The sequence below is a fragment of the Camelus dromedarius genome, chromosome 21 (assembly GCF_036321535.1).
Source record: "Camelus dromedarius isolate mCamDro1 chromosome 21, mCamDro1.pat, whole genome shotgun sequence".
NCBI lineage: Eukaryota > Metazoa > Chordata > Mammalia > Artiodactyla > Camelidae > Camelus > Camelus dromedarius.
In genome coordinates, this window is record NC_087456.1 from 35044732 (window position 1) to 35059103 (window position 14372).

Consider the following 14372-nt stretch of genomic DNA (forward strand, 5'->3'; position numbering starts at 1 on the left):
CAGGATTGCTTTGGCTATTTGGGGGTCTTTTGTGGCTCTATATAAATTTTAAAATTTCTGTAAATTCTTCTTTAAAAAATGCCACTGGGATCATAATAGGGATTGTGTTGAATCTATAGATGCCTTTTGGTAGTACTGATATTTTAATATTAATTTTTCCGATCATGAACATGGGATTCTTTTCCATTTATTTGTGTCTTTTATTAGTTTCATCAATATCTAGTAGTTTTCTGAGTAAAGATTTTTCACCTTCTTGGTTAAGTTTACTCCCAAGTACTTTATTGTTTTTGATGCTACTGTAAATGAAATTGTTTTTATTTTATTATTATTCTTTATTTCTTTTGTAGATAATTCATTATTACTCAGTAGTATAGAAATGCTGCTGATTTTTGTATGTTAATTTTATATTCTGCAGCTCTACTGAATTTGTTGATTAGAACTAACAGTTTTTAGTGGGGTGTTGAGGATTTTGTATGTATAAAATCATGTCAGCTTCACACAGAGACAATTTTTCTTCTTCCTACCCAGTTCTGATGCCTTTTATTTGTTTATTTTCTTGCCTGATTGCTGGGGAAGGTTCTCCCTGTGCTGTGGTATCAGGGGTGGGGAGCGTGGGCATCCTTGTCTTGTTCCTGAGCTAGGCTGTCTCCTCCTGCTGTCTCTTCCTACTAATATTTTGAGATGTAGGACTGTTTTCTTGGATTGTCAGCTTTGTATTTTCTACATCGTTACCACCTGTGTGTCTTTCCTTTTAAATTTGGTAGGCACCTTAAGAGTCTTTTTTAGAGACATAGCGTTAATTTTTTATATTGACTTTTACTGTGTTTAGCCATGCACTTTGTGTTAGTTTTTTATTGCTAATTACCACAAACTTAGCAGCTTAAAACAACAAAAATTTAGTATTTCACAGTTTTGGAGGGTCAGTGACTTCACATAGTGGTTAGTGAGTTCTCTGCTCAGGGTCTCAGAATTGATCTTATCTGAGGTTTGGGGTTTTCTTTCCTGTTCACTGACTGTTGGGAGAATTCAGTTCCTTGTGTTTGTGTGACTGAAGTCCCCGCTCTCCTGCTTGCCAAGGGGCGCCGACCCCTGGTCCTCGAGCCTGCCTGCTCTTCCTGCCACACGGCCTCTCCACAGCCTGGCAGTTTGCTCCCTCGGGGCCCCAGGAGAGTCTCTGGCTTTGAATCTCTCTGACTTCTTTGACGGGTTTACCTGACTGGGTCATGTCTACCCAAGATAATTTCCTGCTTTCCAAAAGCAGCCTGTTTAGACCCTTGATTACATCTGCACATCCTTCCTGCCACACAGAAAACAGAACGTGGGGCTGCTAGTTCATCATATGCACACCTAGCTCACACTCAAGGTTGGGGGCGGTTCCCAGAACCAGAGAATTTTGAGGGGTGAGATGTGTCTTAGAATTCTGCTTACCACAGACTTTGATAAGTTAGCGAAAATATCAACAATGTTTTGGAGATAATTATTATCTTCAAATATTATAACTTGTAAATCTTGTTCACCTTCTTGGTGTGGTTGTTTTTCACATTTGCAGACATGTTTTTATTTGTACTTACCCAAATTTAGAGGCTGTACTGGAAATAAAATCACTTTGAAATGTCTTTTACAGTCTTGACCTTTGGATCCTTAAAGCAATAAAATCTTCCCAGCAGTGCCATCTGTCTCTGCTCACCCTGATTTACAGTTACTGGGAGACGTGCACTTTCCGTCTCAGCACAAAGTGTGCAGCCCAAGCCGGGCAGTGGTGAGACCTGCCCGTAATGCCAAATGCGGTCTGTTTCCTGCCAAACTGAGCCTCTTGTGTAAGATCGTTGTCTGCCGTATACTGTATATGACTTTAGAATCATTCAGAAGTCTTAGGGTTACAAGTGAGTGTCTGTAACTGAAAAACCACACAGAATTGCACCTGTGGACGTAGGCTGCCGCACACGCGTGCACACCTCTGTGCATGCACGTAGGTTTGTGTCTCTGTGACATGTACATGCAGGTGTGTCATACAGCAGCGTTTTTATAGAAGCAGTGTTACTGATAAAATACCACTTGGGTTTTCTTTCACACCTAAGAAGTCTGGTAGCAGTATTTCACTTTATTAAAGTCCCTAAGTAGTGTCGAACTTAGAGTGTCGAAAATGATGTCCCATCGTGACCAGTATGGAGCTCCGTGAGCATAATGAAACAGTGATGGGTAAGCTTTGAACTGTGTTTACCTGGGAAAAGTTAAAACATAACTTTCAAGGAACTTTCTGCTCCTTTTATTTGAAGTTTAATATGGACTGAAAGCTGCCTTTTGAAACCCATTTACCACCCTAAGCTGCAGGTCTGTGGATAGTCGAGTAGGGAGAAGAGGTCCAGCCCCTGCCCCATTATTTTTCATTCAGATTTCTACCGGGAGACTTTGTTTTCCTTGTTCATTAAGGATATTGAAATATCTTTCCAGCTGTCTCACTGCTGTCTGGTTTAACATAACCAGAAAGAGTTCATTTAAGAGGCAGTGTTTCCGTTTATCTTCGTGACCGTCTGTGTCTTCCTGAAGGCTGGCTCTCTGCTTTGCTGTCTCACCCCCTGTCTCTAGTGCGCTAATGCAGCAGAGAAAACATCACCAGTATTTCCAAGGACTTTCCCTTCAGTTTTAGGAACATGGAGGCTCCCCTTAAGAATTATCTGCATGGCAGCAACACAGGCATCATTCCCTGTAGTAGTTCTGGTGCATTCTTATGTTTTTCACTGATTTTCAAAAAACTCCTGAGTCTCCTTGATATTGATGTACCAACTCTCAGAGGGCAGCTTTTGGGGGGGAAGAACATTGTGACGTTGTAGGAGCTTATTTTTCTTGTTTGTTGAATAACTTTCTCTTTTTTCCCCTGGGGTTTAATTGCTCAGAAAAAAATCTTTATCTGTTTCATATTTTATACCATAAAATAAAATAAAATTTCCACTCCCATTATTAGCTATGCAATTTTGCTTTGTGGAATGAATAGATTATGTTGATATTCTATTAAACTATTATCTAGAAACAGCTGAGTACTCTCAGCAGATTTTTCAAACATTATAGGGAAGGAAGACTAGTAGGTCTTGGATGGGAAATATTTGATCAAAGGGGATAAAATGAGACTCAGGTGATAAGTATTTTTAGTGAGCTCCTGGCCGCCAGGCCCATTCTACTCACATCTTCTAAAGCACTTTTAAGGTGCCTGAATGCAAATTAGCATTACAGACCCAAGTCCTACTTGAGGCGTAACTATTTTATGCGTTTATGTAATTCCCCAAATTGTCTGCAGCAAGTGCTTGTACGGTTTAGTCTGTTGAGACCTGCTTATACCCTCACAGGGAAAGTGTTTCCAGAGAAAGATCGATGTATAATAAAAATCACACTTAGAACTGTCAAGTTATACTTTCAGAAGTGTTCTATCTTTTCCATCACCCAATCTCTATAAATTTAATTCTTTGAAATAACCATTGCAACATGTAGTCTTATGAAAATACATTGTGATCGCAGAAATGTTTGGGAACACAACATCCTTTCTGATGATAAACGTCACGAAGCGCTCTGACTACCTGTCATCTCATGTGGCGACCGGATATAGTATTAACTGGACCTGTGGGGATCTTTGAGATACTGTTAGTTTTTTCCCTTGTTTCTGTTAACTGGAGATTTAAAGACAGGACATACCAGTAAAATTTATTATTTTTAAGTGTGAAAAATAGTGCCCATCAGACATTCATAATTACAGATAACTGAGATGGTAGCACCATAGTGGTGGGGACCACACAGATCATCCCCAGACTCTGCTCAGTATAGTGAGGACACTGAGGCCCAGCAAGATTAAGTGATTTGTTCAAGGTCACACAGCCATGCCTGTCAAGCCTCACCATCAGGTCTGTTATTAAAAGGTGACTGTGGATTATGTGTGTGGCACATTAAGCACTTGCCAGCACTCCCGAGCAGGAAGTGTTTCCTCGTGTTGAACATGAACGACTCCCTCTGGTCAGACGTCTGGAAGGGATGGAGCAGCTGGTGCCTGCAGCTCCGGTTCTCCTTACCTTCGTCATTTCTCATTATTTAATTATCATTTCTCCTAATCTTCTTCAGAGATGACTTGTCTGCCAGGATTGTATTTGTTGTTGTTTTTTTGGTTCTGTTTTTAACTACAGCAGCGCACTTCCAAAGGATGCTTGGTATATGGTTGCCAGGACCAGCTACATAATTGTGGGTCCCCTTGTTAACAAATGATGAAGGATTTCTAGATGGCAGAACAGAGCATCACACCAAGTCACGCCTGCGTGACTGTCCAGGCTGCAAGCCCATGAAGCCGGCCCGGTGGTTCTGGATGTTTTGTCTGAAACTTTCTTCTTTAAAGATTAACATATCAAACTATGGACTCAAATGTTTTGATACACTATGGAGATTAATTTTTTAATCAAAGAAGAAGATAATTTTCTTTTTTGTGTGCACGTATATATGTATATATTTATTGAGGTATAGTCAGTTTACAATGTTGTGTCAATTTCTGACATACAGTGTAATGCTTCAGTCATACAAAGAGAAAGAAAAATAACAAATGATACCACTTATATGTGAAATCTGAAAAAAAAGGACAAACTTATTTACAAAACAGAATTTCCTGTTTTCTTTGTGGCTGAGTTTATGCTGGTTAGTATCACTGACACTTTTCCCGAGATTTCTGGAGGAGGAATGCCAGAATCGCAAAACATAGAAACGAGAAATGTGTGTTCTGCGTGGAACAGAGGTGTCTAGATTCAGGCACCAGCTGACCCAGCTGAGTCCAAAAACTGGTACTTGATAATCAGTATCCACCGTGTAATTCGGTTTGGGCGTTTAATTTGTAGGAGGATGTTTGACAATTAAAAAAAAAAAAGTGATGTGACTATTTCCCAAAAATCTTGGAATGGAAGCAGCTTGCATCAGCTAGCCTCTTCTATATTAATACACACGACTTCAGTGACCCTGCACGTGTGCTTTACCAGATATGCTGAATTTCACAAGTGAGGATAAGCTATAATCTGATGTTTGTATATACATTTTATATGTACACCGACTAGCTTTTTGTTATGTCTATTTTGTGATGTGAATAATGTTCAGTGTTTTTTTTGAATAATGTTGATGGAGGTAGAAAATATGCTTCTAAAATAAACAACACTTGAAGCTTTGCATGGAAAAAAGATGAACCTACTTTAAAAGAAGACTAAATAAAAATTCTGTCCAAGTGGTCAGGTATACCTCAGTGCTGATTTCTGCATTTTCATGACTTTTTAGATATTTTATTTTCAGATGTAAAAAGTTTAATTTCTATTTTAATATATAGTAAAAATGCTATATCCCATGTTTTTTCACATAAATCTTTATTGATACCAACCTTTAAAAAATTATTGCTTTATTAGAAACTTATCACATGACAAGTAAATGTATATTTTTTATTTCTGTATGTTGGCATTAGATTTTTTTTTTTCTGAATCTAGACCTGAATATGTGGGGCTGTCTTTTTTTTTCAGAGAAAAATTGGATTTTTGCACAGTTGTGCCATTTGACTAGATAATTAACTTAAAAGATGTGTATATATTAGAATAAGTTAAGAGAAAGTTGTTCTTTTTTTTAATACTGTGGCATTATGAAATTTTCTCCTTTGTAGTGCTAACATACATTTTACCAGTAGTAAAAAGAATTCAAATTTTCACTGCCTTTTCCCTGTTCATTCTCTTTTTAAGAGATGGCCAACAGTGCCACCATCAGAACAGAAAGGCTTGTCTCATCATAAGCATTGGTTTTCTCAAAAAAGCCTCTACTCAAGGATGGTTGGAAAACAGCATATGTTTAAACAGACACATAAAAAATATTGGGAGCTACCAATGACATAATGAAACTGCTTTTGATCAAATCAAATTCATAAAATCATTCTTCGAAAACGTGTTACTAATTTGGATACTTACATTTTGCCAAGTCGTTCTGTCTAGGTAGCCGTGTATTGATACAGTCTATTGTTACCATCTTTATTTTGTTGATAGAAACAATCTGAGAGAAGAATATGAAGACAGGAAAACATTCAGGCCGTCTTGGCCAGTTCACGACTTCCATTTTGAGGACAGTTTTTTCATTCTGCCCTTTCCTTCATATGTGATTTATTTTTTAATGATGGGACTTTAAACTGTGAAGTTAATTATAATTATGATGATTTCAGAATCTGTATTAAAGCATAAAATTTTTCTTTCATGGTCTGATACTTACATGATATGGTGTATTTATTTTTGACTGGAAAGCAACCTGGTCCCCATCTTGTGTTGACATCAAACAGTCTTCTGATATGCTAATCCAGCGTCAGGGAGAGACAGGCTTGATTTGGACTCATTCCAAGTCTGAGAGAAAATTATGTGTAAGAGCTGATTTTGCAGCTCTGCCCCCACAGAATGAAAACTGATGCCGACACAGCCTGCAATTAATAAGACTTAATATCGAAACATGATATGGGAGGTTTCCACCATTTCAGTAATAGCCCTGATTTGCTTTTTAATTACCTGGTCACCTTATTGTTACTTGGTTTTTGCTACTAATATAATAGCCATTGAAATTGCCAGTAAATTCATTTCCATAGTGTGTGTTACAGGAAAGATTAACCAAAAGTTACTCACCTTTCCTTAAAGCTTTATCCTTTGGTGTATTGAGTGCATGTGAGACAGTAGATCTGATCCTTTGCTGGGGATGAAGGAGGGAGGCAGCAGACTGCCCCTTTTTGCTTTTCCTTTCAGCCGCCTTCACCTGCTCACAAGGGTGAAAACTGAGCCCGTTGTTTTGCTGAAATGGCTGAAGTACCATATTCGGTAACTCAGAAATCAAATTAGTAAAACTTCCAAAAATGCAGATAAAATACATTAAAGCACATCTTTAAATGTTGATATCTGTCTGTCTGTCTGTCTATCTATCAATAATAAAGTTAAAATTATCTGATGCAGTACTTCATTTTGGTTATTTAGAAATTTTGCTAAGTAGGAAACCAGTTACGTTTTTATTTTTGAAAAATGATTTTTATGTAAAGAATCTTTATAGATCTCATGAAACCAAGAGCGTTGCTGTTGGATGAGCGTATTACTGGTGTCCCCTTCCAGCCAGTGCCCTGTAGGAGAGCGGGCCTAAATACAGCCCTTTGGTTTAGCAGTTTATTTTAGGTCTTGCCCCTTTGTACGAGGTGCCACCCATCTCCTGACCAGCCTTTCTGTGCTCTGCTTTTTGCTCCGGTCTTCCTGTAACGTTTTTCTTCCATGAAGTTTAGTTTCATTCATTCAAGGCAAAGTACAGGTTTGACTTGTAATATGCAGTGAATATTCATGAAAAATTTTCACATAAATCCCTTTTATTTGTTTAATTTTTAATAAATTAAGTGATATTTCATATCACCAGGGTTCAGCATTAAAAAAGAATTCACAGTGAAGCCTTTTGTCAAGAGAAGACCTGTCTTGCAATGAAAATAATTATCTTCAGATCTAGACTTTTTCATTCTGGCTTTTCTTACAATAAAATTTGACCTCCTCCTTTTAGGATAAGAAATTATTTTATATGGATGTTAATTGTTTTGAAATAGGTAGACATCACAGAGATGTAGTGATATGACCTGTGCTAACTTGAGATACGCTGGGAGAAATTTAAGCATTATGTCAGGTAAAAATCTTAGAATCATTTCACTGTGGAAATTCATGTTTTTAAGCTGGGGGCAGGTAGATAAAAGTAGGTGTTTTTCTGATTTAAGGCTTTTTGCACATCAGAATCTAGTGTAAAGGTATTTTAGGTTTTTTAAATCTTATTTTTAATTTTTTGAACAGCATTTTAAGAAACAAAAGAGGCTAATTCCTGAAAGAACCGTTTGGAAGTACTTTGTCCAGCTCTGCAGCGCGCTGGAGCACATGCATTCTCGGCGGGTCATGCACCGAGGTGAGTCAGTAAGCCACGGGCCACTTAGCGCGGTTCTAAACAACGCACGTTACCAGGCCATCGGAGAGTAAATGCCTTCCAGTCGCTGCATATTACTGTGCTTTCCTAAGTAATGTGTTTCCAAATTATAATTTTACTAGAGTGATAAGCTTTTAAGTAAAGCCCTGCTTGGTTTTAAATAAGAATGAGAATTAGTTATTTTTCTGTTTGACCTTTTTTTTTTTTTTTACTATGTTGGTAAAGAAAAAAAAAGTAGTTGCAGGAAGCAGTTGAATATACATAAGGAAGAGGTTTTCTTTTTTTATGAACAGCATACATTATAGCTACTTCGATTTTTAATTATCAGCATTCACTCTTAATATATTTTTGAGTATTAGTCAAATGGTTGGGCAAAATGTGTGAAGGTTACATCATAAAGGAATTGATCCCTTGATTTTTAGGGTGTGAAAACTTCAGCTTAAATTTATTTAAGCAATTAAAATTTCTAAGGTCATCTAAGTAAATAATAACATAATTTTGGTAAGTAAATAATAATGAAGTTAAGATTTTCTATTTTATGTAAACATATCAATAAATCACTAATTAGTAAGATAGCTTATTTAAAATTGATATAAGAAAGGCACAGATTTATTTTATACTTTGAATTTCACAGAAATTTATTTGAAAGTGGAAAGCAAAGTGCATTTTAAATCCCTCATTGATGGATGGTTTTCTGTCAGAGGACTGAGAACTCAGAAGTATTAGGATATATGAAAATTTCTCAAAATAATTGGTTCAAAATTCAAACTGACTTCCATTTTTAAGATATGTTATAAATTCTGTGATGAAAAGTGGTTTTTAAACCCTTGAATATTTCACCTAAACTGACATCATCTTTCACCTGATCCCATTTATTCACAGATATAAAACCAGCTAATGTGTTCATTACAGCCACTGGGGTGGTCAAACTTGGAGATCTTGGGCTTGGCCGGTTTTTTAGCTCAAAAACCACAGCTGCACATTCTTTAGGTAAGAGACACAATATAATTTCATTCAGTTACCTACCCCCTCCCCCTACCCCGTGGTTAAAAATATAGGGGATGTACCAATTATATACCTGCTCTTATATTCTAAATAAAACTGTTATCATCAGGTCCTGAGCTGAAACCTATCCGGTGTAACGTGTCCCTTCACCTGACAGTTGGATCTTCTGTTAATTTGACCTCAGGCAGGCATTTAGCAAGAGAAAATGCTAATGAGCAGATTGAGGTTTTAACTATTGCCATGGATCTGTCCTTTTTTTTTTTACATTTAATAATATTAAGATTATATGAAGAAGAAACCGTATCTTGAATTAAAACTGACCATTTAAACATACTGTAGCAGTTTGTGAATGTAAATGTAACATACGTAGCTGTGGTGACTGCGGAGGAGGAACCTGCAGGTGATCGGTGGCTAATGAGGATGTATTTCCCCAAATTACAAAGTAGAAGATACTTGTGCTTCATTCATTCTAGAGCTGGTGCTGTCCCGGCATCCTTTATGCCGAAAACAGAACTGAATGCAGCTGTTCCAATGTTATATTAATGCAAAGAAAGTTGTCCAGTTTAGAAACAACAGAAATTACTAGGGAGAAATAACTTTTTTAAATTGAATCACTTATAGCCAGTGATAGAGCTTCCTTAAAACTCTTCAAACCATATTTTCTCCTTGTAAATATAAGACTTAGACAAAATGGTAACAGCCAAAATAAAATAAGAGTTAAGCTAAAAGTAAGTTGGCTTTAATTTAATGGTGCCCTATTTTTGGTGTTATAATTTCACTGATAACAGTTAATTTGAGGGGTAAAATTATTGTTTTTAAATGCAAAATAAAAAAAAAATTAAATGGCCTGATAAGGAATAAGTAAGTTGCACTAAATAACAAAATAGTAAAACAAGCATCTGAATTAATTGAGTAGACATTTTTAAAGATTTTATAGCTTTATTACTAAGGTTCTGTGTGGCCTTAAACCTGTCATTTAATTCTAGATATGTCTAGAACAGTAAGTAGGCACCTAATCAAGAAATCAGTGTTTACTGAATGACAAAATAGTGGATCCTAGGTTAAGGAGTCGTGGAAAGATAGTACTTCACCTTTTACACTGAGTTTTAAATTTTGTCAAGTACTTTTATGAAAATATAATTTCAACTGATAACCAAGTAATACTGTTTTTATTTCTTCTTTCACTTTACATTTATTCTTACAGAGTGTTACAATTTTTTCTGGATAAAATTTGGTATGAAATGCCTTAAGAAATGCATAAATTTGCAGAGCACTTTCTTAAAGTTTTATTGTTTGGAAGGTCCACCTCTTACAGTGCAAATAGGAGAGGGTTTCTGTGGGGAAAACCGTAGACTGTTCCAAGCCAGTGCCATTCATCATTAGGAGAGATAACACGTTTCACTTTGTTACTCACCCGAACGGAATGTCCTCACAGCACCTGTCATGAATCTGCTTAGAAATGCTAGGTTACACATACACGCGTGCGCACATGCACAGCTGCATGGAGCAGGCTCCTGCACACGCATGTGTGTGGGTCACATGCGCTGTGCAGACTGTCGCTCTGAGTGTACCGGGTTCCCTGACCCTAAGGATCCAGCATATTGTGTGGAACCCAGACTCGAACAAGTTTTGGAAATTGGCTTCTTCAGCTCGCCTGCCACTGCCTCTTATGAAAGTTCTCAACGGGGTTTACAAATGTATACCCACCCCCAGATTTAGGTGCTGTGGTAGCCCAAATTATGTGCTGTAGAGAGTAAAGTTTTAATAGATTTAATAATTCATTAAGAATTTATAATGTCAGTGTTAATCTGAATCAATTCACTGAGGGTCTTGTAGTTAAATACACATATTAACATACACACACACACACGAGTAAATGGGGATGCTGTGATGGCAGGACATCCTGAGACACACCTGTGGTACAGCCAGCGAGGATGTGGCAGCAAGACTGTTTCTCTGATGAGTGAATCAATAGGAAAATAATTTTTCACAAGCATTTTTGTTTTCCATATTATTTTGAGAAAAATGTGCTTACATAAGAAAACTTCTCTTAATCGTGCCTGTCTTCTCTGCAAAGTAAAGATTTTGATGATTTGAGACTGACGTTCACTAAACAAAGCACATTGAACATCAGGAATTAAAGTCTGAAGTGTAGCCAACCAAGGCTGTCTGAACCCAGTAAAAATGCTATGTAGAAGGATCAGGAAAAGATCTTTGCTAACAAAGAATATGTGTAAAATAAAAAGATGGAAATCCTGACACAGACTTACACTTGTTGACAAGTTGACCCTAATTTTTACTTTTAGAGAATTGTTACTCTCTGGTGTTACTGATGTATATTTTTTAGTTTTAAGAGCAAATTTAGAATATTGGTTTAAGCAATAAGGATATACGGTACAACACAGGGAAAGTTAGCCATTATTCTGTAATAATATTAAATGAAGTATAATCAATACAAATATTGAATCACTTTGCTGTACACCTGAAACTAATATAAATCAACTATACTTCAATTTAAAAAAATAAAAGATTGTTTTCAACAGTTGGTTCCAAAAGTGCTTGAAAATGTGGCCACCTGTACACGTTTATTTTGCTCACAGAAAATATGATAAACTGTATGTTTTATTGCATGTTGATGTTTTTCTGATTTCGCTGTAGATAAAATCCATAGAGCATGATTATTCACAGTGTAGCCCTAAATATTAGTGAAACTACAAATAAATGAGGCCTCTAGTAGTTCATAAAGGAGAATTCGATTAAGTTGACTTTAAATGAAGTCTGTCCTGGAGCCAAATTTCATTTAATTTTGTAAAGGAAATTTTTTCAGGAATTAATTCAAAAAGGCAAAAATACCTCAGATTGTTAAAATATCTTGTATTTATGCATTTATACTTTGTTTATTCCAAAATACACTTTTTGTTCAAAAATCGGAGATTTTTCCACTTATTTCCACTTACTTTGATTCACTTGATCATCATCAGTAAGAAGCACATGCTTCCAAAATTTTTCGTATTTAACATTCCTCAAGAGATTGGCAAGTCTTTGAATTTTTCAGTTGTCTGTTCAGTTTGTATCTCTTACTCGTATCATTTGATTCCATGATAACATGTCAGCATGGAATAAAATCTCCAGCTCTGTCGCATTTTCTGTAGCTAATAAAATTGTATAGGTGGTCGTATTTCCAATCAGCTTTCAGAACCAGTGTTATACTTAAAAGTATGTTAACACAGGATAATAGTAAGTCCTTGAATTCAGGGTTAAAGTTACATGTGCTAAACCTGATGTTGCGGGATGTTCCAGCCATGTTCACTTCTGATGCTGCGGGATGAGCTCGGTGCAGAGGCCTTTGGTGTCTCTTCCGTCCCCGCCGCACACTTGGCCTCCCAGCCTCTCCCGCGGCTCTTCTGTCCTCCTTGGTAATCCATAACTGCGTCACGTTTCCACTAGGAAACGACCCTCCCTGGTTTCTAACATCCTCTTTTTTAATCAGTTCTGTTTATTCCCAGCAGACTTTCCTTCCTAAAAGCATTATCTGATTATATTACTTGCTCCAAATCTTTGATGGTTCTCTGTTGCCTAAAGGCTGTCATGCAAAGTCCTGGCTCAGCATCCAGGGTCCTCTTGGCACCAGTGTCCTCTGACCCACTCTGGTCCTTGACGACACACTCCCACCTCGTTGTGTGCCTCCATGGTTTGCCTTTTCCTTTCTGGAACGTGAGACAGAACACTGTCTGGAGAGAAGGGGGGGTGCTTGGATTTTATGCCTGTTCTTCTGGAGGACCTTGATCAAGCCATTTACTGACTTTTCTAAGGTTCAGTTTCCATATTTCTAAAAACAGAAATGTGAGTAATCGCCATCCTAAGTTGTCCGTTAACCTCTAACCGGTCCCGAACCCGATAATAAAACGGCTGTGAAGGTGCTTTCTGAACACTGCAGCGTGCTGTGTAAATGTTAGATTGCTTGTGTTAACATGACAGTGGAGGGGGTTGGGGGAGATACAGAGAAAGAAAAGGGAAGAGGAGAGGGAGTTCGTGTGCGATTTTATTTATTCTGTTAAAATACCTGAGTTGATTCATTCAAAACAATAGTTTTAGTGCCTTTGTAGCGCAGGTGCTGCTCCGAGGACCAGGAAGGAGTGTAGCAGAGTGGGACAGGCCTCGTCCTCGTGGGTCTTGCCGTCTGCGGGGAGGGAGTGGGTAGTAAAAAACAAACACAGAAGTAAGATGACTTGCGGGAAGTATGCTCGAAAGGGTGTGTGGACGACGCCCCTGTGAGGAGGTGGTGTCTGAACGAAGACTGGCAGGATGCGAAAGGACGGGGGAACACTCGCCGGCACCAGCAGCAGTTTGTACCGCGGGGCGGCTGCCGGATGAGCTCGGTGCAGGAGGTGTGAAGGGGCGGGTGAGGGCGCGCCCAGCCCAGGGTGGGAGGAGCTCACCCTCGCTCCGGGTGCTGCGGCCAGCTGTGCAGGGTTGTCATGACGACGGGTCTGTGTGCGTGAAGGCCGAGCAACCTCTGTCGCCTTGGGGGTCTTCACACCCAGCGTTGTCTGCTCTCCTCCGGTGCTGCTCAGTCCCGGGACTTCCCTCTTTTGCTCTTAAACGGCCTTTAGGGCATGCTGCATGGAACTGAGCCCAGTGTAAATCTCGCAGAGCTCATCAGCCACAGAGTTTATCCCTGTCTGAGATCTGGGATCTAGGGGGTTCCTTGGTGTTTGTCGCTCCCCTCTTGTTTTCTACAGGCACTTGTGTTAATCAGGTCCTCTTTCAGTGCGTTTGTGCTGATTTGGTCGCGGGTGCGGCTGGGAGGCTGACTGTAGGATAATGCAGATCCCTATGATTTGCGCTGTTCCCTTGCATATTGTTTGTCAACCTTATAAATGTAGCAGATATTAGAAAATGTATTATATGTACATATCTATGTCTTTAAAATTTATGATGAAGGTGAATCTCCCTTGAAGCAAGCTTTTTGACAGTCAAAATAAGTGGCTCTCAGGTTTCTTGACTGGACCCACGGGAGCGTCGCCGTGTGAGACTGAAGAAGAAGCCCCGTGTGACGGTGTCCCTGTTACAGCTGCAGTGCTCTCTCATACTGCCTGTTCTGTCCTATTTCCCGTTACTAAATATAATGCTATTCGGAACCCACTAAATTGATTTCACAACTCATTAATGGGTTATAACCTGCAATTTGGAAGACGTTAGTCTGTGTTTACAGTCCTTTTATGCCGTTCCACTTACCTGAAGACAGATTTCCCTGTTTTCAGACACCCTCCTGACTTGCTGTCTGGCCAGTTCCGCTGGTCAGACGCAAGCCAGGCACTTGGGATTCCAACCCTAGAATTCCTGATCCGTGTCCTAGTTTTAATGCTTCATCTTTCCCCTTAGGACTCACTGTCTTG

At 38.5% G+C, this 14372-nt stretch overlaps 1 protein-coding gene across 8 annotated transcripts in view; it reads left to right on the plus strand.

Moving 5' to 3' along the window:
- NEK7 (NIMA related kinase 7) overlaps window positions 1–14372 on the plus strand; it is a 134325-nt gene that overhangs the window by 81048 nt on the left and 38905 nt on the right. For all 8 annotated transcript variants that reach the window (XM_064477298.1, XM_064477295.1, XM_064477294.1 and 5 more), the window contains 2 exons: window positions 7842–7950; window positions 8851–8958. In XM_064477298.1, the coding sequence (XP_064333368.1) occupies window positions 7842–7950; window positions 8851–8958 (217 nt within the window). The remainder of the gene's footprint in view (window positions 1–7841; window positions 7951–8850; window positions 8959–14372) is intronic.